Source organism: Nomia melanderi, chromosome 1, assembly GCF_051020985.1.
Source record: "Nomia melanderi isolate GNS246 chromosome 1, iyNomMela1, whole genome shotgun sequence".
NCBI lineage: Eukaryota > Metazoa > Arthropoda > Insecta > Hymenoptera > Halictidae > Nomia > Nomia melanderi.
This window is the reverse complement of record NC_134999.1, coordinates 28845236-28870700: the sequence shown is the minus strand read 5'-3', so window position 1 is coordinate 28870700 and position 25465 is coordinate 28845236. Positions and strand designations below refer to the sequence as shown.

Sequence of the window (25465 nt, the reverse complement as noted above, 5' to 3'; positions counted from 1 at the left end):
TAGATAGTCTATAATAATATAAATTATTAGATTATTCAACATTAATTTAAATAATTTAAAAATTATATGATCTAAAAATAAAATTATTAAAAAAAATAAAATCTTACAAGATTGTTAGTTCTCATTCTATAAAAGATGGATGTATGAAATGTTATCACTAGTCGAAATGATTTTCTTACGTAATTACTAATAATGAACATCAAAAGTAATAATCTTTAAAATAAAATTTGCCACCAGTGTGACATTATAAAATCATTATTTATGCAATTTAGGCATTAAATTACAAAGTAATGCATTTCATAATTAATACTAGAAAATTATTATATTTAAATAACATATAAGTAAACGGTTTTCATACAAAAATGAACTAGTAAATAAGTAGTTGTTCTTATTTGGCAAGTTATGTGCCCAGGATTATCTTTATGCACGAAGATGAGATTTAAGATAACATTCGACATATCATAGAACATATTTCTAATAATATCGAAATTTAATCAATAATGTAATTAAACTCCTGGAACAATTAACTTAATTTAATGGAACAATTATTGAATGATTTGTCATACTTTCATCACAGTATTATGCGTGAAATAATATAATAACAAATTTGACAGCAAGTAGTTGTAATAACAGTCTACAACACACAGGTTATAAACATGTAATGACACTTAAATTAAATGTAATCTCCATAAAATTTTGCTAATTAGAAATCATATACATATATTCACATATTAGTAAACATTATGAATATATAACATAATCTAAACATAAAAATAAATATAATTCAATCAAAAAAGTTCCGTTTACTCTACAAATAGATAATTATCATTTGAAATTAAATTCGCACCCATTTATAACTCAATTTAATTTCATTTAACTAAAAACCAAAGTACTCACACAGTATTTATCTTAATACCAATTTCTATACCTCGAATTCGAGCAACCATTTTTTCCTTTTCTTATTTTATTAAAATATCAAACTGCTCACTGGAAGAAATTTCTTTTAGCAACACTAAGATGAATTTATAAATAAGAAAATCTTAATTTTAAAAGAATGAAGGAGAAGATACAGCGAGAACAATAACACTCAGATACGTTATGAGAAAGTAACTTTTCCTGTATATTCTCGATTATTTTTCATTGTAAGTTTATGTATTTTCAGCGTGTATTTTACTACGTCTATTTTTTCTTCGCCGTTTTACGCACGTACTCGGGTTTTTTCCACAGTATTTTTTCGCTGCCTTCAATAATACGTTATCTTGTTTTTCGTTTGAACACGGGAGATTGCGCGCTTTTACCCTGTGAATAATTACCGGATACAAGCGTGCGCCAGAAAGAGGAAAGTCGACTTGGGTTTCCTTTCACTGGACGGTTTCATTAACGATGAATAAATTTATTCGGGAGCAAATCCTTTAAAACATAAATCTACTGAATCGTTTCCCTTTCGACGGAGGAACCGGCAGTACAAATTTTTCTGGTAATTACGATGTCGTTGACGCGACTTCCGTCATTGTGCTTTCGAGCTTGTCATTGAAATGAGGATGAACGTCAGAGTACCAGGGTCTTTAAATTCGCCTTTAATATTGCATATTATCTCGTTAAAATATAAAAAAACGAAGAACTTTGTTGATGGATTATTTTTGTTTACTACAAATGAAAGGAATTATGGAAGTTGATTTCGAAAGTGTGTTAGTAAATTTTGTTGGCACAGATACTAATTTCAACAAATATTTTTGTGTTATGTATTTAAACAATTTTGTGATTTCTTAATGTTTTACATATTTTGTGATGTACAATTTTTTGTTTTACTGAGAATTATCTTATTCTTTTTATTATTCTTTTTTCTCTGGATGTTTCGAGTATTTTGTCTTAAAATAATAAATTGAAAAGTTAAATAGTAGCAGTTATTATATAATACAATCAAATTGAAGAATAAAGGAGTGGAATATTAATATTGAAATTCCTGTCTTATTTAACGAAGAAATTCAATTTTGTTACTGTAACTACGTTGAGACAGACGAACATTTTAGAATAAAATTACGATAACTTTCAACGAATACTTTGTTCCGTGAAATCGTTGGAGAAGATTATGATACGTAAGAAATACTTCTGTACAGGAGAGTGGTAGTAATCAAATAATTCTATATTTAAAAATACGAATCAGTACATACTTTCTTTTATTACAGTCTTCCAGAACCATAATTTAGAAAATATTTCAAGTGTTTAATAAAATTCTTATCTGTAAAAACACTGAACACTCAGCTCCTTCTCCTGAATAATTCAGGTCCATTATACATTTAATTTAAATTCAACCACGAAGATCAAATGTTTCACAGTTAGATTAAAACATATTGAAATAGAACCTCATAAGTGGGCAACTCATAATTTCAACCTATAACTTCCATTAGGATTGTTGTATATTATCAAACAAATACAAATTAATCAAAATCTTGTTTTCTTTGTCGAGAATATTCCATCAAATTTCTGCTGTTTAACATCAACTGAACCATTGCAAAAACTAAATCCCTGAGTACTCAAGAAGATGGAAAAAATCAAACGCACGACATTCGCCAAGAGTTCAAAGTTCCTATAGAAAAAAATAGAGGAAGAAAGGAAACTGAAATATCAGCTTTTAACCCTTATCACTCCAACCGGCAGTCTCACTGCCAAACACGGATACGTCAAACACAATTGCAACAGTAAAATATGTATGAAATTATAAAAAGTACCTATGAGTTAATAAAAATATGTATGAATTAATTATCTGTGTTTCGATATTATGTTATGCTTATCTAACATTCAAAATAAAATTTCCTCTTTGAAACGAAGAAAATTTATTTATAGCAAGTGGCAATCAGTCTACGTCGAGTGATAAAGGTTCAGTTTTTTATGTCTCTATCAGCAGTTCGGGGTAAAGTACCATCCCTCCCTTTCTTTCCCTCGCTATCAAGGTATTTCCATCTCATCATTCGTTCCTCCTAGTCGTTTCCACAACCCTGTCAATTACGAGTCTGTCAATTATACTCGACTCCGTTGCTACGGGAATGTATTCCTTTCACGTTGCCGAACTTGTTTGTCGATCCTCGAGCAGATTTATTCATCACCGGCGGAACAATGTATCGGCAGAGCCGCGGTGCTTTCGCGTGCATACGGTATGGTTGCATCTTGCAGTACCATGAGGAGCGAGGGTCACCCCAGAGACAAACAGAGAATAAAATCGAAGACAGGTAAAGATTGACATTCGCGTCGGTAGTCGGTACGTAGTTTTATGTCCTCCTTTTGTTTCGACGTGAATGGAGCGAATATCGAGATTCGCCTGCGATTGGTTCTCGATCGCAGGATAGACGGTGAATAATAATCGTTCAAGGACTCGCCCTGGATCATTCTCTATGCAGTTTGCAACTATTTGGAGTGGAGAGTCATATTTCTAATAATTGCGTTGCACGCGAAAATAGTAGCAGTGGCGAGAGTAGGGTTCAACGAAAGTGTTTCTACATGTGTATTTAAGAAGGTAAATGTATTGGGTTGATGCAAAAATTTTGACATTCTTTGGATGCACGTGATTAACAAAGAAAGTTTGCTCTTCGGAACAAATAAGATCCGTTTCCGAATTATTATGTAATATAATGTGTACAAAGGACACTTCTTTCGTCGTTGTTCCTTAGTTTCGCTTTAGCCAGCTACAATTGAGAACTGTTCTTTTTACTTCTTATAGAAGAACGTCGAAATTTTCGCATCAACCCAATATTTTGTTTATAGTAGAATTGTAGAATTGGTTACGATAGTTGAACTGTTAATAGTTTTGCTTTGTGATTTCGTTTTTGTAACCGGAGTTATCTGATATATGGTAACATAATATAATTATAATATTGTAGTATTGTAATGTTAAAATTAATATTAATTGTAGCTTTTATCGATTTCTTGTTATGAAATGTAGAATATGATTAAGATTATTATTTTTTGAGATTACTTAATATTGGTACTAATTAAAGTAGTTAAAGAGATTTATTATTAAGTCTATAACTAATTAATTATTAAAGAAATAAATATTTTAACTTCTCAGTGGTCTTTGGTTAATTTATGCATTCAAAATATTACTGAGAAAACAGAGACACGTAAGTGTACTACTAACGATATTTCTTATTTCTCTCAATTTAAAAAGCATGCTTCAAAAGATGAGCACGCAACTAAATAAGAAAATGGCGAACGAACGTAATGGCGCTAAAAATAATGAAAATACCCGAAGGGAATAGCAGAATTAATGTTATCGTTTGTAAGATGGAATGTATAAGAGATAGATTATGTTTTTTTATTATTCTTAGTAAATGTTGAATTACTAATAACCATTTTGTAGAGAATGCTCCCATTGATCAACTAAGGAATTATATCAATTGTATTAGGACAGTGTACTCCTTTGTCATAGTCCAAGTTGTTTAAACTGTTGGTGACACCATTGCAAGATTGATGATGTTGACGATCACCATTTAACATGATCTCTAGCTTCGAACTGACTTCTTGAAGGGTGGCGATTGTTAGCATGATTGATGAATTGTCGTGCACGTTTGAACACCTATCCTCGAAAATGGACTAAGAAAATAAATTTACGGAATGAATCAACATTTCTTTGGAATATAGTAATTTTTCGAAACTATTGATAGTTGTTGTTAATAGATCATTTTTATCTATTTGGTAATGAACATATTACGTTTCAGAAATGAATTCTATTATATCCGTATTTAGCAGGTATAAGAATTTAATATGAGGTTGTACAATACCAGAATTCCATTTTATTATATGTGAACAAACGACAAAGGTAATTGAATGAAAGCATTATTAGACTCTGAATTGTATTCCCTTGCTGCCAATTATCGATCAAACATTGCGCTATGTACTGTACCAAACCCACCAGGATTTCTCTTGATATAGACTTATAGACGAATAATAGATTGGACACTTGCTACAGAACTTCAAAGCTCAAATAGAATACCCCGGTTCTAAAGTTTGAAATTAGATTTCTGACACTGTCGTACCATTTAAAAGCAACAAATCTCAAACATTGCGGACGAACGATCCATGTAATTTATTCTGAATACATTTTAGATTTACGCCTTAAAAACATTTTCACAGCCAGCGGATCAAATAGTCGAATTATAAATAATTCGAGTATATGTGTAAGTGTAATTATAATACAATCGTTTCGGTTTTTTTGTGAACTTTTTGTAGACGGTTTTGGTTTAACACGAATTATTTTTTTTTTTTTTACAAGATTTTTCTGATTTAACACGAATCAGAAAAAAATTAATTTTTTTTCGCACAATTTGGTTTGAGTTAACACGATAGCCCAGATCTTAACACCATTTACATACGATTTATTGTAATACTTTGCTGATTTCTTAGATTTAGAACCAATCTTTGTATTTCTATTGATGCATTATATTTTTTAAATTTTGTAATTAACTGTAAGTTTTAATGTTTCATCAAACTAAGTTAGGAAAAATGTTTACACGAAGATACATAAATATTAAAATTCTGTTTTTGTCACATTATGAAATATTGAGTTGCAAACATTTTATATTTGAAATTACTGCCACTTGAAACATGTTTTCAATATAGATAGTTCAGAGGATAACTGTAAAGTAAAAATAAATTTTTTATTACGTTCCTTTGCATTTATGGTTTAATATTGATGTACGAGGTTTGACGAACGAATATTAATTTTTATTCCCAGAATGCGAAATTGATTTCACGAAAGGTATAATATTATTTCCGAGGTTTCTCTCGGCCAGTCATTATTTAATATTCACCATTCCTACGTCAGTAAACTTTCGAGAGTTTAAAAATACGCTATTGATTTCCAAGATACAGGTATTGGACGATTAAACGACTGAAAAATTTACTACTGTATGTTATTTTAATTCTGCAAAAGATAACGTCCAATCTGATGGAGTATTGGGACCTGCCAATTTTTCTACATCGATTGTAAAAAGTAATTGATTTCTAATTATAAGGATTTATAACCACAAATTATTATATTAGAAATGAACGTTGTCAAAATCATTTAACATTATCTGTTTTAGTATAAAGTTCTAATACCGATTTAAAACTTATAAATTCGTAGTTATTAACAGATTATTAGCAGATTTGATACTGAAAATGTTTAAACTTGAATATTTGGATCTATTCTTCTTTCTTTTGTTATTTTGCATCATTATTTGAAGTAAGTTTTCATTTTTATTGATTTTATCTTTATTTTACTTTGAATAACCTTTTGCACAATAAAGAAATAATAATTGAAAATTATGTTAACTGTCGTCAAGACTTTTTATACTAAACTGAATTTGTGAACTATAATTCTGTTTTTACAAATAGTATAATGTCGTCTGATATAATGGAAATTCTAAAAATTCTTCATGAGACTTAAAATCATTCATTGTCTTGTACAGGTTTCTATTGGTGTTTTTAATTTGTCTTTTATTGGTGCAATATTAACTCTATATTTTTATCTAAGAATGTACCATGTTTTATATGAAATTAATACCAATTTTATAAAAATCTGTAAAACCATAAAGTTTGCTTAAATAGATAAAATTATAATTAGTTTAATAAATACTTAATATCACAGTTAAGAAAGTTGCATAGATTAATTAATAAGTATTTCATAAAAAGAAGCAACAAAATATAAATTGTACACAAAAGTTAAAGTAATACGTCAGATACACCATTAGTATTTGTTCTTATTTATTTTTCTCATTTATTTAATAACTATAATTTCTTGAGAAAATCAATAATCTATTGATTCTTAAGAGTGGTGTTTTCTAACATACTTTCGAATCTCTTAAAAATCCTTTATTTATCATCTTATCTGTATCGTTATATATTCATTCACTCGAAACATATTTTAAGTGGACGTAAATCATCCAATTCGAAATACGTTTTTTTAAATTGTCCAGTGGCCGTAATCAATTCTAATTATATAAAAAGAAACCAATTTCTTCTAAGGCTAATCCCCTATCGTTCTTTCTAGTAATTGTAGTTCACCTAAAAAATTTCCTCCTTTTTAATCCATACTTCATAATTCTCTAGAAATGAACTGATTATATCTCAACATTACCTGCACAATGTCACAACAGCCATATGCGTTCAATTCAACGACTTCACTCGAATTAGAGCATATTTCTCGCGCTCCTGTATGATCATTAATTCTCAACTAGTTCTAGAAATCGAATAAAATCGTGTCACCTTCATTCCAATTCATTCGACGTTAATTTGATCATTAACTTCTATAAATTATCATCTGCCCTATATAGTTCAACGATCGTTTCACATCCCATAACCCTTTTATAATTTGTCACCTATAAATCCATCGTTATAAAAGTCAAATTCTTATAATGACGATAACACATTTAACCAGTTAGCTGCTGCGAACTCTTTGAAAAGTGTGCACCTAAAATCTGTCGCAAAAGGTAAGTTACCTATTATTGGACGAGTATACTCGTCATAATCAAAACCTTGCCATTTCTTCATGACGAGTATATCAAAAACAGCTAATTGGTTAATTCATTCGCTGAGCTTATCATAACCCGTTCGTGTCGTTGATTTGTTTTCAGTTTCCGTTACGATAAATGCTCTCTCATTAGCAATCATTGAGTAAGTGTTTAACAAGGATAGGTATCGAACCCAGAAATTCAAAAAATTATGAAATTTTGCGTGTAAGTCGAGCAAGTCAAGCATAATACATCGCAATTCTGTTCCGTGCCGAACTTCACTTTGAAGGGGCGCAACCATCCCTTGAAGAAAATGCAAATTTTTTTTTCACGTGGATTATCTTGAGAACGATAAGAGAGAGGAAAAAAGTTTCAACCAAATATACATTGTTCTTTTTCATTTATAAAATTGCGAAATTTGAAAAATTTAATTTTGCAATTTTATAGACGTGAAAGAACAAATTTGAAAGCACCAAGAGGTGGTTTCATCCCTTCGATGTAAAATTTGATACGAAAAGGAATTGCACTGTATTATGCTTGACTTGCTCTACTTACGCACAAAGATTCATAATTTTTTGAATTTCCGGGTTCCATATCTCTCCTTGTAAGTCACACGTATTCGATCGAATCGCTGCTCCAAACGACAATGGATATATTAAAAAAGAAAGAGTGACTCTGCCTCGCACCTTCCGTTTGATATTTTCTGTTCGACCCGGTTTAAATTCAGTTCACGGTTTATTCGACCCCGTAGGACTCTTCTTTTTTTTTACTGAAATCACACAATGTGCTTCGCCCTTCCGCGATCCGGCGCAGAGGAACCCCTCTTCATCGCGAATGAAAATTCAACGAGGACTTTTCCCGGGTTCCTAAACTTCCCTCAATTTTTCACACGTCCTCGCGTCGTTCCGTGCCGCAACGGCCTCGGCTATTCCCCGAGACTCTCGAATTCACTCCGCAAGACGTTTTGCTTTTCTTTTTCTCTCTTCTCCCCTTCTTCTTTTTTTTGCGCTTCTTCGAGCTATTTTGAATTTTACAGAGATCTCGATACATTTCCCTCTCCGTTAATCAAGGCAAGAACATTACGGCCTATTAGCTGCTCGATTCACGTTGTGGTCCCGCGAGTTACGTTTGCGCAACGTTAATGAACGGCAAACGTTGCGGCGTGTGACAATAGCGGACAGAAGAAACTATGGAACTAGCATGCGTAAATTTGTGTATTAGTGTTTTAATAGACACTTCTCATCGCGTTTATAATATTGGACTGATGCAACAATTTTGGCGTTCTTTGTACATGGTTAATACAAGAATCTTTTTCTTCGATACAAATATCATATGTTTGCAAACTGTTAGGGCAAGTCGGGGAGAGATGGTCCACTTTTTTAAAAAGAACTATTATTACATTATAGATATTGTTGATATCTAACAAGAAATAAAGTATATTTATGAAAATAAATACGTTTCTTTTTCTGCGTTCTGAATGTTATGCGATACAGTTGCAGTTTTGTATCATTCATCTTTTTCGTAGGGATCCCTATTGTCTTCTGATGCTAGAAGCACTTCTTATAATTAATCATAGGTGTCAAAACCAATGCTCGTGTGCTGCAGCCACAGTGTCTCTCAGAAACATCGTTTGTCGCAACATCCGCCATTTTGTCGCTTGCATTATCATAATTTCTCTTGTGCCATCCTCATGCTTCCTCCCTCATATCCCTTTCTTCTTCTTTTATTAACTCTTGTCCTTCAACTGTTTTCCATCAAATAAACATAATTAACACATTCCTGGTCTTACGTAAGCTGGGAGTTTTAAACCATCGCTTTTCAGTTTGTTCTTCATTGATGCAACGTGTTAAACAGTAACTGACGACGTTTACAATACAAATCCAAAAGGAACATGGAAAAACCTTGTTCCTTTTGAGTACTTGAATATTTTAGTTTTATTTGAATATTTCAATATTCGAAGGTATTCAATTATTTTATTTTTGAGTTCGTTGAGTATTTCGGTGTATTAAACGATCAAAATCATATCAGTGCAATGTAGTGCAATCTCTGGCTTTCAGCAGCTGATATTTAGCCGGAGTACCGTATCAGGTCTATGGTCGTTCATTAGAGTACCAAAATTCTCACGAAAAATCTCCAGATATATGCCACTGCTTAATTCACCAAAAATGGTACCTGAAGCTAGCAACTCCTCTAAAGTTGGGATTTCAAGAAAACTCGACTCTTTTGGTCTGAAAGGATTTCTTATAGTCGCTCCTAAACTCAATAGATCCGCACCCATCAGCAGGACTCAACTGCCTTAATACATTGCACACGTTCTCTTCCACTTTTATGAACCTCTAGTGATCAACTCCAGGTAGGTATTACTTATCTTGCCGCTTATACCCAGACTGAACTGAGGTTATTCCCAATAGTGTCCTCTTTATTCTCAATAATCGAGATCATCCAAATTACAATATTCATTTTATTTCAGGCTGTGTTTGCAGTCTTCCGACAGCAAAGTGTTAAGCTGTAAATGCGCACACAACTGCAAGTAGAAACGGTGCTTTCGTCCACTTTCATCCAGCCTCCATCAGAGAGGGACAGCGTAGTTGCCTCGAACGCGATTCGAAGATCACGCGAGGGGCTGTCGATTGGTCCCGTCGGTATTCAGGGTGCGCATTGTGCGATATACATACATACATATATACATGCATACGTGTGCGTTTTCTCGTGTTTTCTCGTGTTTTCTTGTCTCGTGCACGCGCTTTTCCGTTCCACGATTTTTCTGCACCTGCGCACGTGTGCTTGAATCAGGGATTGAACAGGTTCCGAAAATAACTGTTCGACACTGTTACGCATCGGTTTGTACTGAGAGTTATGAAGAATCGAAATAATGTCATAACTGTTATTAGATGCATCTGTCCTGAGCTACATCTGTTATTTAGCTATTTTCGTTTCCGAACTGTGACAGTTATATTTTGGTTCTGCATTCTTTTCAGAACTGAAAAATAACAGTTATAGAACCGATATAGAAACCGATGTAGCTCAGAACGAATACAAGGTAAGTCAGGAATACATATAAGAAGATTAGTTAAGATTAAGATTATAAAGCTATTTATTTTCAAAATCATTTAATACTTTTAAAATATCAATAGTTACAATATAAGAAAAGTGAAGCCCGTCATTTTGATGGTTATATATAAGAAGATTAGTTAACACTAGAATTACATAACCATCCAAATGATGGGTTTCACTTTCCTTATATTGTAAGTATTGATATTTTAAAAGTGTTCAATGATTTTGAAAATAAATAATTTCATTTGAATACCATAACGAATATCTGAAGGAACCGAAACAAAATTGTTACACTCTTTACAAGGATTACATATCAATCGTATTGAATACTCGGTAGTTCTAGCGTTAAATAGGCTTCTGTGCAAGATTCAGATATACCACTAAAAACAATTGAAAATGTAAATACCTGACAATTCAAATGAAATCCGTCCATCTCACCTGGATTTGGCCTGCTTAATAACAATTATGATTCTATTTCGATTCACTATAATTCTTTCAGCAACGGACATCATAACTGTTTTCAATCCCTGGTCTGAATGCGTGTGTGACGGTGTCTTCGTATTTGTGTGTGTATGTTTCGTGTTTGTTCGAACAGGATTTGCTGTACCGAACGGTACAGTCGAAGGACAAACTGTGTGCAAACATGAATCCAACGTACGAAGTATAATCGTTTCACGGGAGACTCGTGATTTCGAGAAAATGAATTTTGAAGGTATGGGGTGACGCGCACATTTGGCCACCGGTAGAAGCTGTCGGCCATCTTGGCCTGCTTGCGAAGCATTCGTGTGCGAGACGGGTTTGGTTACTTACAAGAATACAATATGATGAGAGTACTAATCAATAAGCCGCTGTTTTCCTTTAATTAAATGAAATAAAAATAATTTAATTGAAAATTGTGATTTAAATGTAAAGTGGCGTAATGAGGTTATGTTCGTTATAAATGATAGGACGTTGGGAAACAATGTGGAACGATAATATGGAAATGAGAAGAATTTTATATAAAACAGCGGATTATTGATTTGCACGTGTAATAGATCTCTACAAAGTACAGATGCTACGACCTCGTGTAGAACTTCAGTGCGACGAAAAGGTGCTTCAACCATGTTCAAACTTGATTTTCTCGAAAATTTGATTCTGTAGTTTCAATGTAGTTTTATGTAGAGGGTGATCTACTTTTGTATTGTTCGTTGTGGGACACTCAGTATACGAGTTCTGAGAAGTTTCTAAGCGGTTCCTTTAACAACTCTTGTTAGATTTCCTGGGAAGATAACGAAATGTTGAAGAAAGATTTGAATACGATTTTCTATGGTGGAACTTTGGTCAATGGATGCTCTACATTTTTTATCAATTATACAAGTAACGCGATTAAAGGAAAACCAGACTATTTGGAATACAATTGTAAGAGTCATACGAATGGAAATAATTATTTAAAGAAAATTATACGTTCAGAGAAGCAATAAAGGGAAAGAAGTTTGTAGATTCTTTAAATTTTACACGAAGAAATGAGAAATTGGAAATATAGAAGACAATCTTTTAATTGAGTCTTTGTTTTCGAGAACGCCAAGACTTTTTTGTAGAGTACAAGTAAACTCGGCTGATTGAACTAAAAGCGGGTAATGTAATCGTCAGAAAACATATTCTACGCGGAAGAATAAGCGAAAAATGGTAGAATAACATGTTTCTCGGGCGAAATCTACTTTCCGAGGAAAGCCAGATCAAAAATCTGTCCAGCACAGCTACATTTGGCTAATTGCTGACACAACACATTCAAATTACATTTCCTCGAAAGCAAAGTCTAAAATAAAGCAATTTCGCTCCACTTCTTTTTTACTCATTTTCACATGGAGAGCAATTTAAATTCCGTGGATTTTAGCAACTGCATGTAATCAGGCATTAATCAAGTGCGCTGTGTACGCTCGATGAATATTCATGCTCGATATTTTCGAAAACGAAATTCCAAATGAAAAAACTTTACTGGATGTTTTCAACTTATTTCTTTCATGCATAATCGCACTTTCTTCTTAATATTCCTTCTAAGTAGTACATTGTACATCCCTGTTTAAAATATTACAAAAATACTAAAACATTATACTAATAACATACTATAATTAAAGCAGTAAAGAATATTTCCTAAAGTAAGAAAGCGTTATTAAATTATTGAATTACATGTTCAGTAAAGCATACACTGACCAAGCATCCATTTAACACGTTGAATACCATAGGGATCAAATTACTATAAATCATTTCATTAAACGATGATGATTTTGGAAGATTTCTATATTATAAATAAACGTGTAATAATGACAACGTGATTTAGTTGAATAATTTGACATTAAATTTTATTCACTTTGCATGTTTTGCTCCGTGAAATAGTATGGTATTAAACGTGTCAGATAATTTTTAGAAATTGTATTATTAAAAAATGATACGATTAACCGCACCGCGAACCGATCGAACGACCGGTTTTAAAATCTGATTAAAAATTCTGCATTCTTTCTCGTTCATATAACTTTATGTCAAGTCCTATTAATCAGTTTTCCAATTTTTGTCTTCCCTTTTGTTTCTGTTTCCACTAAGAAAAATTGATCATCTAACTTGTTCTTTTTTAGATTAAATTCCTTTTTTCGATGCTGGTTCAACTTCTTTCTCTGCTGGTATTATTCCTTTACGAAGAACCTTACTTTTATATTTTCATTATTTTTCAACAATCTTTCATAGAGGATCCTACTGTGTACAAAATGCCGATACGGTTATCAACACATTCCCGACCAGCAAATATTTCTAATACTCATTACCAGTGAAAACGAAGGAAGTGCTAAGCTAATTGCCTCAAATTTCTAATGTCAAAACAGGAACAAAAGTTCAAAAATTTCTTTTGAAATATTAGTCTTGCCACGATCTGTTGTCCGAAACAAAGGATTTTCCGTTAAAGAAGTCGCTAATGGAAAAGAGCAGTATAATCAAATATTTTTAAAGGAACTGTTTGAAAAGACGCGAATTCGCGTCAGCGGCGGCCAGGAATAGAATTTGAAAGACGTGAATTCACGTCAGTGGTCGCGACTGTGTTAAAAGGAAATTGCAATCTCATTAGCGGAATAGGGTAGACGTTTACGTGTCAGCAAAGTAGTCGTTAACTGGTAAAACGTGTGTGGCTATTACCGTGTATGCGTGTTTGTGTTTGTGTGTGTGTGTGTGTTGAGAATGTGTGGAAGATTAGATGGTAGTGCGATTACGAATAAGTGAATTCTATCGAAATTATCGTCGAGTTTCGACAGTAGGATAGCTTTGTTGTCCTTTGAACTGATCTCGAACGATCTAACATGATGTCTTTTTGCTTCCCGGGGAAATCTTTCCTTCTGCGTCACCAGTGATATCGTTCTATGCTACCCCATGGATGGCTCAGCTCTTCCCGTCGGCCTACCCCTTTCTCTCTCTCCCGCATCCCTTTTCATTTATAAAACCGTTGATTAGTAACTTTGCTTTAAGAGTAAATTATTGTCGCGTGTAATGGTTAGAAAGACATTTTCATGACTGCGATATTATAGTGTAAATATACTTTTCTGATGAGTTTACAAATACCTCGGTTTTACCCTACACCGACGTGAGTACCGATATACAAGTGTAGATGCTTATTACCAGGGAAGCTTAGAATATCGATACCCCGAGTCTCTTTTTCTTTAAACGTCTAGTATCATTTCTTTTTCTTAAATATTTCTCGGTGAAAATTATAAATTTGATCAACCCCTTGTTCTATTATATCGTGTTAGATCAGTGACGTATATTTTAAACTGAATCGAACGAATCTAAATGTTATCTACTTTCTTCTGATATAAATTGAAATTATAAATTATATTACTTTTCTGTTAGCAATCGTTATTTTTTAAGCGAACGTAGGCAGAAAAGTATCAAATTCTTTTCTTTTTTTAATAAATAATTAATAACACAGCAAGTTTATGAAATACACTTGTGAGAGAGATCGTAGCTCAAGAGGTTAATTGTAGAATATTCTGATTTCAATTTCTTCGCCGCACTCTGTCTCGATAACAGATGAGGTAAATGAAAGTGGTGCACGTATCGTCATGAAACACGCGCACTTTTCTTTTTAATTTACACATTGATCGAGTGTGGTAGAGTTATCGCGAAAAGTCAGCGTTATCGATCGACACGATGGAATTTCTTTCGAAATGATGGTGTTTCAATGATCCATTTATAATTAATAACAACATTATTTACAGGCAAATCGTGTCCTTTCTTTGGTAAATCGAAACCCTGCTCTCTATACAGTGCTGTCAAGTTCAGATTTGTTCACATGTAAAATTGCAAAGTCAACTGACCAGAAGTATTTCTGAAATACGTAAATATGCAGTCATTCGATGGACGGAATTAAATCGATTTTACCATGGTTTGCGTGTGTCATCGAAACAGTTTTGACAAACGAACTCGAAACGTGAATGAATGTTTGAAATGCAAGTCTCGCTATCAGTGAACGTCTCAACTACATTAACATTATTTTTATTTTAATATTCGGTTTACCGTTCCTTTACTTGGCAACGTTTGAACATTAACACGAAGTGATTCAATGTTTATGAAACATATAAACATTATATTTCCAACGAAAGAATCTATAACGATTGAAAGTTTATTATTTACTTCGTTTGAGCAATACTGATGTGCGAATTTTTGTTGATTACATGTTCGAATCGGCCTTTTAGACGCAGAATTTGATAAAGGATATTTGGGAAGCGATATCACTGATTCCAGAAGGACTTTCATCATCAAAGACAATGGTACTTTATCAATATGACAATTCGTAACTTCTGAGAATTCTTAAGGGTTAAGTGATGAAGGTTGTTTTCGATTTAATCGATCCAGAGCGATGAATGTGACATATTTAACAAACTCATCGACTTATTTCTCATTTCTCTACTCAAATATCGCTTTTGAAATAAATGTAAGTTAAAATAGGAATTTCAAGGAATGCAAAAGAATTAGAAAAAAATATTTATTTCGTTTTCTATCTAAAATCAGTTGCGAATCATCTTCACGGTCGTTCGTCGGTAGAAACGTATTAATTGAATCGACGAATTTGCGCCACGAATTTCTCAAAGAACGTACAATATTAGCTTACAATAACTCCTACTTAATTCAAATGCAAAAATTCTCTATCCGAGAAACTTCTTGCATCGAATGCCAACTTCGTGAAACTTAATAACGTTAGTTCTTATAAAATGTAAATTAAGAAATTGCACCTAGTTTCGCTAAAATTGTTCAATTCATTCAAGATTGAAACGACACGTCCCGGTGTCTGTATCACCCTGACATTTGTTTTCCTATCTAAATCGAATCGACACAGAATAATCGCAGAATAAGCAAAATCAGTTATACTGCAAGATCTTTTAAATTATGTAAAGCGAACTAAAACCGTTCGGGATATTTCCATTATGAAGATAGCATTTTAATTATTCGAAGAAAACATCGAAACCGCGAATAACATTCTGACGTAAAATTTTAGAATGAACTAATTAATCGAATTTAGCGAACGAAATCGTCGCGTTCGAAGGATCGCAGGATCGTTTAAACGGAAAGCATCCGGAAGTAGATGAAACGAGAAGGTGCCTGTATCGTTCGTACTACTTGGATCGCCATCGATCCGAATATTTACACGTACGTGGACGTATGTGCGTGTGAAACTTTGAAGTTTATACGTGTGCATGCGTGCCTGTACACCGAAGATCCCTTACCCACGCGTCGCTCGACTTTTATTACGTTCTTACATCGAAAACGAGATCCTCCTCGCGACATTCTTTTCCCCCGGCTTCGGACATTCACGATGTTCCATCAGCGACGGTTACACTTCTCCTCCTTCCTCAACCCACCCCCATTTCCTCTTTCATTTTCAGGCCAATACCTTTCATTCCCGAGCCGACACGTTACAAAGTCTTCGCAAAGTCTGGGTAAGATTCAACCTTTCGTTGCATCGTTTTAATTCGATATCACGTAGAAATTACTTTAATATACCAGCGAAACACATCGTACACGTAGTAGTGATACAAACATTTCGTAAATGTTTACGAGAGTACCATTTCTAAATTCGTGACGAATAAAACACCTCCCTCCACGGTCCTCTCTCTTTAATACGTATAAATCGTAAGAAAAATTCTACACTGTATTGCTCCGAGGTTGCTACAATGGCGTGAGCTATCGTTAAAATGAACGTCACTAAAATGTTTAAATTGGTTCTCCACCCCCAAACACAGTAGGTAGGTATCCCTGTCCGGCGGTCCGAAAAAGAGTTGTGCTTCTCGCTACGCAGTCTTATTCGCTTAAATACATTGATCGCAGAATACATTATTTAACGTTTACTTAAGCTTCTAGCAATAATTGAGAGATTCGTCTGTAGCCCGGTATAAATACAATGATCGGCGGACGCGTTTCGTCCGCACGCGGAATAAAATGCTTCGTAAATCAATCTTTACAATGACTCGCGAATAACCGCGCCTCTCAATTATATATGTATATACATATATATGTAATACATAATATGTAATATATAATATATAATATACATATATATACATATACATATATGTAAATATCAAACAATCTCGCTAACCGTTAACAATGATCCTCAAGGCAATAATTTATTCCGATAATAATCATTTCGAAAGGCAACGATTATCTGAGTAAATTAATGGATAAACATTCGCAATGATCATAACAATAATCAATGATCGCAGTTGTAATTAGTAGAACGCGTCCCGTCGAGACGGTCCGACACAACTGAAACGAATCCGCACTAATTGCCCACGTCCTGTATGCAGCGAAAGGTTTGAACGTCCCCAATGTTTTCGTGCCCGGGACCTCGTTCCAACCGCGAAAAATCGGTTGCGAGCTTCGGGACCGCACTGCCGAATCGAGTGGTGTCACCGTCGATGGTCGGTTCCGGTCGCAAAAGCGAATTCATCGAAAGCTTCGATCAATGGCGGCGGTCCCGCGGAAATTAAAGGCATCTCGCGAAAGCTTCGCGCGCCAAGCAGCAGAGGGATCTCACGACGTCGTCGAGTCCTAACAAAAGAGGTTCTCGCTGAACGTTCCGAATGCAAATAGTTTAAGCTCTCAAGACCTGCTTAGTCTTGTTATGCGGCCCCTGCAACGCTCGCTGGATACTTTTTTTTTTTCGTAGAAATTTTTGGCAGCGAAGCTCTACCCACACACTCTCCGCGGCTCGTGAATTATTCGGCCCCCGCAAAGACGAAGCTTTCGCCGGGCGCGTGGCCTTCTATGAGCCGGCTGCCGATGAATATTCCGCGCCTCTTTAAACGATCCTCCACGCTCACGCCCACGTGCACCGACGCGACGCTTCTTCGAGCTCTCGTCTGTCGCAGGTGGCGACTCCCTTAACACGGTGGTTTACCTCAACCCTCTATCTTTTCTCTCTTACCCGGCAAATATCCCGTCCTCCGTGCACAACAGAGCTAGCCGACGTAGGCTTCGGTGCTCGGCGAAGTTCTACCGCGCTATAACGAAGTTAGAGTTCGCTAACCTTCTACCATGCTTCGCGACTGTTCTCGGTGTTCCCGTTGTCACCGCGTTAGGCTGCGTTTGTACCGTACGTTCTGACACGTGACGTTTCGATTCTGAGAAAAATTCTGTTTGTAGGGTGAGGACGAACGGTTTGGTTCAGACAATGCACTGTTGCCTTTCTAGGTTGTAGGGAGGTTCGAATGTGAACCTTGACACGTTGACGCCGGTTTCTGGTTTACGTTTTTGCCTATTCGGCGAAGTTCTTAACCACTTCGGTACTATCGTCGACTGTGGCCGACAGCTATCGGATGAATGCGCACAGCCGATCGTTGATTTCAATCGATAAGGTTATGCGGACAGCGAGAGCTGTACCGAAGTGGTTAACATTTTTGGAATTATCGAAGTTGTCAATGAGTGAGTTGATTTTCAACTGCATGGCAATTGAAGTCGTGGATTCTGAAACAGCACAAGTCCAGTTTTTAACGGTATCCAATATTGGCGTAACCGTTTCTAGCTTGCTCAGAGCTATTTAGTAATATTCAAAGTGTGCACGTAATGAAGATGTATGCGTATACAATGACTGCAACAGGAATCAACGAAATAATGCATGAATAAACGAGAATGAAAGGAAAGATCGATGTTCTTGATATGTTGGTTGGTTAACTTGCACTGTTTTGGAATTCATGGCTTAAATTTTTTCTGTTTACCAAACCTATTTAACGAGCTACGTATTTAATGGTTTTTGGTGCAGCAAATCAAGCTTGATGTTTTAATGCAATATTCAAGTGTGGTGGTGCACGCCGTCAACGTGTTAAACGTAATCCGAGGATTCGGAAAGGCTGCTCGCAATGATTTACGACTGTCGACCCTTTCAAGTATGTCCCGATACTCGACAGATGCTGTTCAGCCACGTTCCGCCAACCTCGTCTGCTATCCGTTGGATGTTGGAAGCAGAAAGGCCCCCATATACGTTGAAACTTGCGGCAATGCAGGCGAGTGATGAGTTTGCATCTTTCAAGGTTTTATGTTGTATTCCAATGAAAAGTGAAAAAGACTCAAACCCATCACCACAAGTGATGGGTACAAGATGCATGTTATACTCAAATGAAGAGTGAAAAAGGTTCAAATCCATCGTTATAAGTGATAGGTTTGAATCTTTTGAGGTTTTATGATGCATGTTGTACTCAAATAAAAAGTGAAAAAAACTCAAACTCATCGTCGCAAGTTTCAACGTGTATGGGGGCCTGATGAATGCATTTAGAAGCACATATCTGAATGGATACGGAATACTATGTATAAACAGATTCATCTTATTACCCACAAGAATCTTTTAACTGAAACGATACGTGTTTGAACGGATTGCGCAAATTTACCCTTATATCAGTATAGTTGACAGTGAATAAATAGCGAAGTCATGTAAATTGTTTTGAATGGTAGTCCTCCGTTTAGGACGAGTGTCGTACTGGCCGTATCAAATTTACATATCTAAAATTGAGAATTGCAATAATGGTGTTATATGAAATGTTAAATTGAATAGAACGGAAAAAGTCTTGAGTTCTGTTTTATACTACTTCCATTGTTCTTTTTTAGCAATGATATATGGAGAGACTTAAAGTGCACGACAAATGTGTTTGAAATTGTAAATTGTCGTATTCTCCCATTGTAATCGTGGGTTTCGTTATGTTCTTAATTGATCTGTTGCTTCTACTATTTTATAGAATTAGTTGACAATTAAACTTTCCTGTTTGCGTCTCGTTGACAGTGGCGAAGTGGGATGTACATATGAACAAACTAAATAAAATTGAATTTTAAACAAGCTCGATAACTTATTCATCGTAAATGTCGAAATACTTGAAGAATATTTACCCGATTTTTCAAACAAGACGCAGATTAGACGCCGTTCTTGTGCGAGTAAAATTTAAAATGGGAATTACCATTTAGTACTCGGCTGTGCCTGGTTCAAATTACACGAACAGTTGCTCACATCCGCCGTGAAAATAGCTCGATTACCGTATACACTAGATGACCATAAAATCGAAATGGGAGACGGATGAGCATTATTTGATCGTTTAGGCTAAACAGACCCTGCGAAGACAAAGGTCAGTCGAGCTATAAAACAAGCGTATAGTCGCGTTGCCAGTTGTATGTAGTATGATTATAATGGTGCGTTTATTGAGCCAAACGGAGAAATGATTATTCGCATCGATTTAGATAAAATTCTAGTTTATTCGTTCATCGTTGGCAAATTAAAGATTAACCATTTGAGTGCCACAGTTACTATCGAAAATTCGGCCGAGGAATGCTGGGAGGAGAGTGCCTTTTTTGTTTTAGCTTGGAAACTAAATTGAAGGGAAGTTTTCTTACAGAAAACACTGTAAGTGCTAAAACTAAAAAAAATTCTTTTTCTATTCTTATCCTGTAGTATACGATTTGAGTGCAATTTCTCTTTTCTAAATAGTTATTAACAATACTTATAATATTGAAAGATGATATTATTGTGATATAACAATATATGTATTTGTAATATTAATTAACTTTCTTCTTTCTTTTGAAAAATTTGATGTTGGCACTTTCTACAAATATTCTTTAAATACGATTCTCTAATTCTATGTGAAAAAATGATAAATAGAACAATCTTTTCATTTTTTAAATTTCCAAACAGCTGATGAACAGAATAAAAACAAACAACTGAAAGAAAATTAATAAATTCAATTTGACTTAACGAACCAATTTGCTGGTACTTTTATGCAATGAACCGGAGAAGCGCAATCAGCCTGGCACTCAAACAGATTAAGAACTAAATTAAATTAAATTTCAAGATACTTCTTTTTATTGTCTTTCTAATCTCTTTTAATTACAAATAACAATTTCAAACATTTCTTTGTGCAAAATTAAAAAGAAAACTCTGACAATTAGAAGATTAAAGACTTTTGTGTCTGATCTGTATCCTTTTGAAAAAATTATTTTAACGTTTCGCTAGGATGGTAACCATTTTCATCGATAAATCGAGTGACATACTATAGCAAATATTTGTCCATTTTGAAATGCAGCTTCGTGAAGCATTCGAAATCTGTCTCTGCTTTTCGTCTTGTTAATCTGCGACTACACTAAATCTCTACTGTCAACTATGTACATATACGATCTATAGAAACAGAAATAGAAGGCGAGAGAACTGAATTGTAGCTAGCATTGGTACATTCGTCTATATGTTCACGCGATATCAAATAGATTGGATATTCAAGTAATTTTATTCTTGTATTTTTTCATTGAAATGAATTTAAAATTTTAAAGTAGCAGAAGAATATAAGAATATGAAAATTTTAAAATTATGTAACCGTAACTAACTGTAAGTCGTGACTTCAGAAAAAGGAGGAATATGTTTAACTAATTGTAAGATTAGTGATTGCGAAAACATTATTGGAAAGTTCGGTCAGAATCGTCTGCTGGTTATAATTCAAACAAATGAAATAAGGAAATGTATTTTCGTTGAAAAACACGGTATTTTTGTGCAGACTTGATCTGTGATTTCCAGCACAACGATTTAGAAAACAATGATTACAAAATGGGTCAAACTATAGCATCATGCTAGGAAACAGTATTATCACATGCAGAAAGTGTTTGATCAAAATTGTGAAGGTGATCGTTATTATTTGTATTCGTATTAAACAGGGAAAATAATGTTTTAAAAAATCCATTAGAAAAATTAATAATATTTAAGAAGAATCTTATGAAAAATGATTAATAATTATGAAAATTATTTTATTATTATTTTATTAATAATTATGGAAAATTACTAAATGACATGATAAAAAGTATTCTCAAATCGTTGTTCAACTTTTGTATTCTGTAGGTACTATGTAAATTTAAGGAAAACATGAGAAATATCAGAACGAAAAAAAGAAATCGCATTAAATTTGCGTGATTCCCTAATGAGGAATATGGTAGCTTAATGGCAAGAATATAAATCTGCGATCACGCTACCAGTTCCTGACATTGAAATTATAGGGTAGAAAGTACTATGTGTTTGTTCTACCAAGGACGCGGACCTTTATGCAAATTTCTATTCTTGTAGATCATTTCGTAGAAATCAAAACAACGGAAAAATTGATACCGCAGATTGAAAGATTTATTACAAAAAATAACGTAAAAGGGTTAATAATCTTTGTCGATATAAACGTTTTCATACATTTTACAAATTTACACACGTTATAAATGAATAAAGATCCACAGTAATAATAAAAATACGAAACGCATTGTAATATACGTATACAGTAACATAATTAATTTACTATATATGTTATGGCGAAAGTTTGAAATTACCAAATACCCAAAATCGAAACGTTGACAATGTCCGAAAAATAAATACTATTTTATTACAATCAAATATTTACAATACAACATTCAGTTGTAATTTAATTCAAACCACGACCGCCTTCATATATGATTAATGATAAACCATATACGTGACGAATAATATATTTCGTTAAATATAATTATATGATATTTAATAACTTTAAATGTATCTCATAACAACCAGTTTTATTTAATTCCTGATTAATACAAACCCTATAAAATCTGAAATTCACCAATGCCTAATGATGAATACAAAAATTCAAATGTTATAATATATAGTATAATAACAGAATATACAATATATGAAAATTCGATCTTTGTAAGTTTTGAATTTTGACACATTACCGACTGGGATCCGAAAAATCGGATTTTCAATGCCAACACGTATCGACCGGAATGTTTCGAAATTAGTGCTTATAGCGTGAACTAACATCGTACAAATTATGTTCTTGTTCACATATTGGCAATCGCATTAGTAATCATGGCAAATATTTTGAAATTATTCCCTTCTACAATGAATCAAAGTAACACGTTACCGGTATTAGCAACGTGTTTTCATCCCAGCAAGGTAAGTAAAGTGTTAATAAAAATATTATTAATTCTTCGGACATTCACCTTGGTTCCCAGTAAGTCCTTATAACAAGTATGTATCTTCTTGCATGTATCACGATTCACCAGTGACCGCCGATATCCGTTTCGCTTCGGTCATTCACCGTAACATACGTAAACAACAAAACCCCCTACGAATGTACGGCATCAATCACAGGCGGCGAACTATTTCTGATCTGCCAAAATACTTGATATCGAGCGCGAGTCCCATCTAACACGCACCGTTACGTTGCTCGAGGACGGGAAGTGTGCCGAGCGCGAGGACGGTTATGTTTTTCCCGCGTGGCACGAATCTATGGCGTCGAACGTATTGTATATAAGTAGAAACTGAGTCAGGCATGCTTTCTGGTGTTTCCGGCGAACATAGCGGGTGAACGGATCGTGTTTATCGGGAGAAAGGCGAGTTTGGGAACAACCGTCGAAGGAATCGAGGGTATTAGACCAGTCACGGGAACACGCGGCCTTAGGAGATGAACGGAAGAAAACGATAAAAATGAACCGAAACGCTGATACACCTGAACGCTGAAACGCGGGGAATCAATTGAAACGTCGTTCGACCGATGCACGCGAAATGTCGGACATTTTGCGCACGCTTCGTCATGCTTCTTCGTCGATCTGATCGAATCCCCGGTTCTCCGGGAATTATAGGTACGTGAAACTTTTTTCCTTCCTTTCGAACGGCTGGCGGGCCCGAACGGAACTGATTTAATTAAGAGCTTCGGTTAATCGGTACCGCTAATTGCTTCTCATTTTCTACGCCATTTTCCCTGCTAGCCAGGCTGCCGGGATGTTTCCAGCGACTCAACACTAGAACTACTGCACTCAGTTTTCAGTTTTCTTGTTTCGTAATTATTGGTATCTTGAAAGGGTTAACACTAGGCTTACGGATATTTGGTGTACAGTTTATTCTATAGTTCCTGGAACAATTCATGTTTGTTTAGATCTCGGAAATTAGTTTAAAAATAGATGATCGAGATATGTATTCGTGTAATTGCATCAAGAAAAATCGACGTAAACGTTTGACAAATAATGTTTATAAAATTCAGTGTGCGTCGAATTGATGGGTTTTGTAAACCTAGTGTTGAACATTCGAAATGATTTGGAAAAGATATACTTTCATTTTAGTACTACAATGAATACACCAAGAAAGCGAAAAAAATCTATTGCCACAATTTTTATAAGGACATTTTTACAATTATATTAAACGTTCGGTAGTTCTAGTGTTAAGGAGATTACGGTTATTTTACGGTGCATGGACTTCCTTGTCTCGCGTCTATTATATTTATGATATGAATTATACATGGTATACGCTTGGTTACCGTAGTTTTTCCTCGTCGGAGGACACGCGAACTCCTTTTCTTATATTTTCTTCGTGATAAGTTTGCAATCTTCTACGAAAATATCCGAGTCCCGTTATCTTGAACTTTCTCGCGTCTCTTATCTTTAGACACGAGAAAACCGAAATGTAGAGCTTTTTAGTACCAGGCAGCTTGGAGCACGGGAAATTTTATCTTTTTATGATGTGAAATGTACTGTTAAAGCTGATAAAGTCCATTTGCTTTAACGAATACAATGTATATCAAAAATTCTTGTGTTACCCAAATTGAGTAATATGTACATCGTTTATTTTATTGTTTTCACCTATTCAAAGAACAACTGGACTAAATTGTTAGAACAGCTATCGAAAATCCACTCGTCAAACAAAACTCCAATTCCATTTTACTTAAAGATACGTATAAACAAAATTCGACAAATAAAAACGTCACAGTTCGTTCGAGAACTGCGCCGTTCTAGAAATTAAAGCTGAATCAATCAGCCTTTCATTTTCTTCAAAAACTTATGAACACTTCCACTATTTCCAGAGAAAATTCAGTTGTCAATCAACAATTACAAAAAAACACACAACCTCTGTCGACTTTCAAAGACTAAAGATAAAAGCTGCTTAAGTTTCAAACAGAAATAACTCCGTTAGATTTTCGGACGTCTCCTTTTCTGCTGGGTGGAGAAACTTTTGAGGGTACTCCATTTACGCGAGCGGGTCTCATGACAGAAATTTGTTCATGCTGCGAGTACCCGTCCGTTTGAAAAGGAAGGAAAGAACGGAAGAAAGAAAAAACAGTTCTAATAATTCCCGTGACGTCGTCACCGTAAAAAGCGACGCGACTCGTCGCGGTAAAAATCCGACATTTCATCCGCAGCGATCTAATATTCCCTTATAGACCGTGCAATCTTGATACCCGTCTTCAGCTTGCTCCTCCGGCAATTTTTCCCCTCCGGTCCCCGATTCTCTCACCGTATCCCATTTCGACTTGGTCGTACCGACGCGACGCCCCGGTCGAATGCACCTCGGCAGTGGAGAGTAGTCTTGGTTCCAGCTTAACCCAAACCTCCGGCTGTCTTGGTCCCGTTAGTCCGCAGGTTAGAGTTCCTCCGGTCCTCCT

At 34.8% G+C, this 25465-nt stretch overlaps 1 protein-coding gene across 1 annotated transcript in view; it reads right to left on the bottom strand.

The window, feature by feature from the left end:
• LOC116428575 (potassium voltage-gated channel protein Shaw) overlaps positions 1–25465 on the bottom strand; it is a 94084-nt gene that overhangs the window by 4347 nt on the left and 64272 nt on the right. The window contains exon 5 of the mRNA XM_076374428.1: positions 1–25465. This exon is cut by the window's left edge and continues 4347 nt beyond it. Within this exon, the coding sequence (XP_076230543.1) occupies positions 25401–25465 (65 nt within the window). The 3' untranslated portion in view covers positions 1–25400.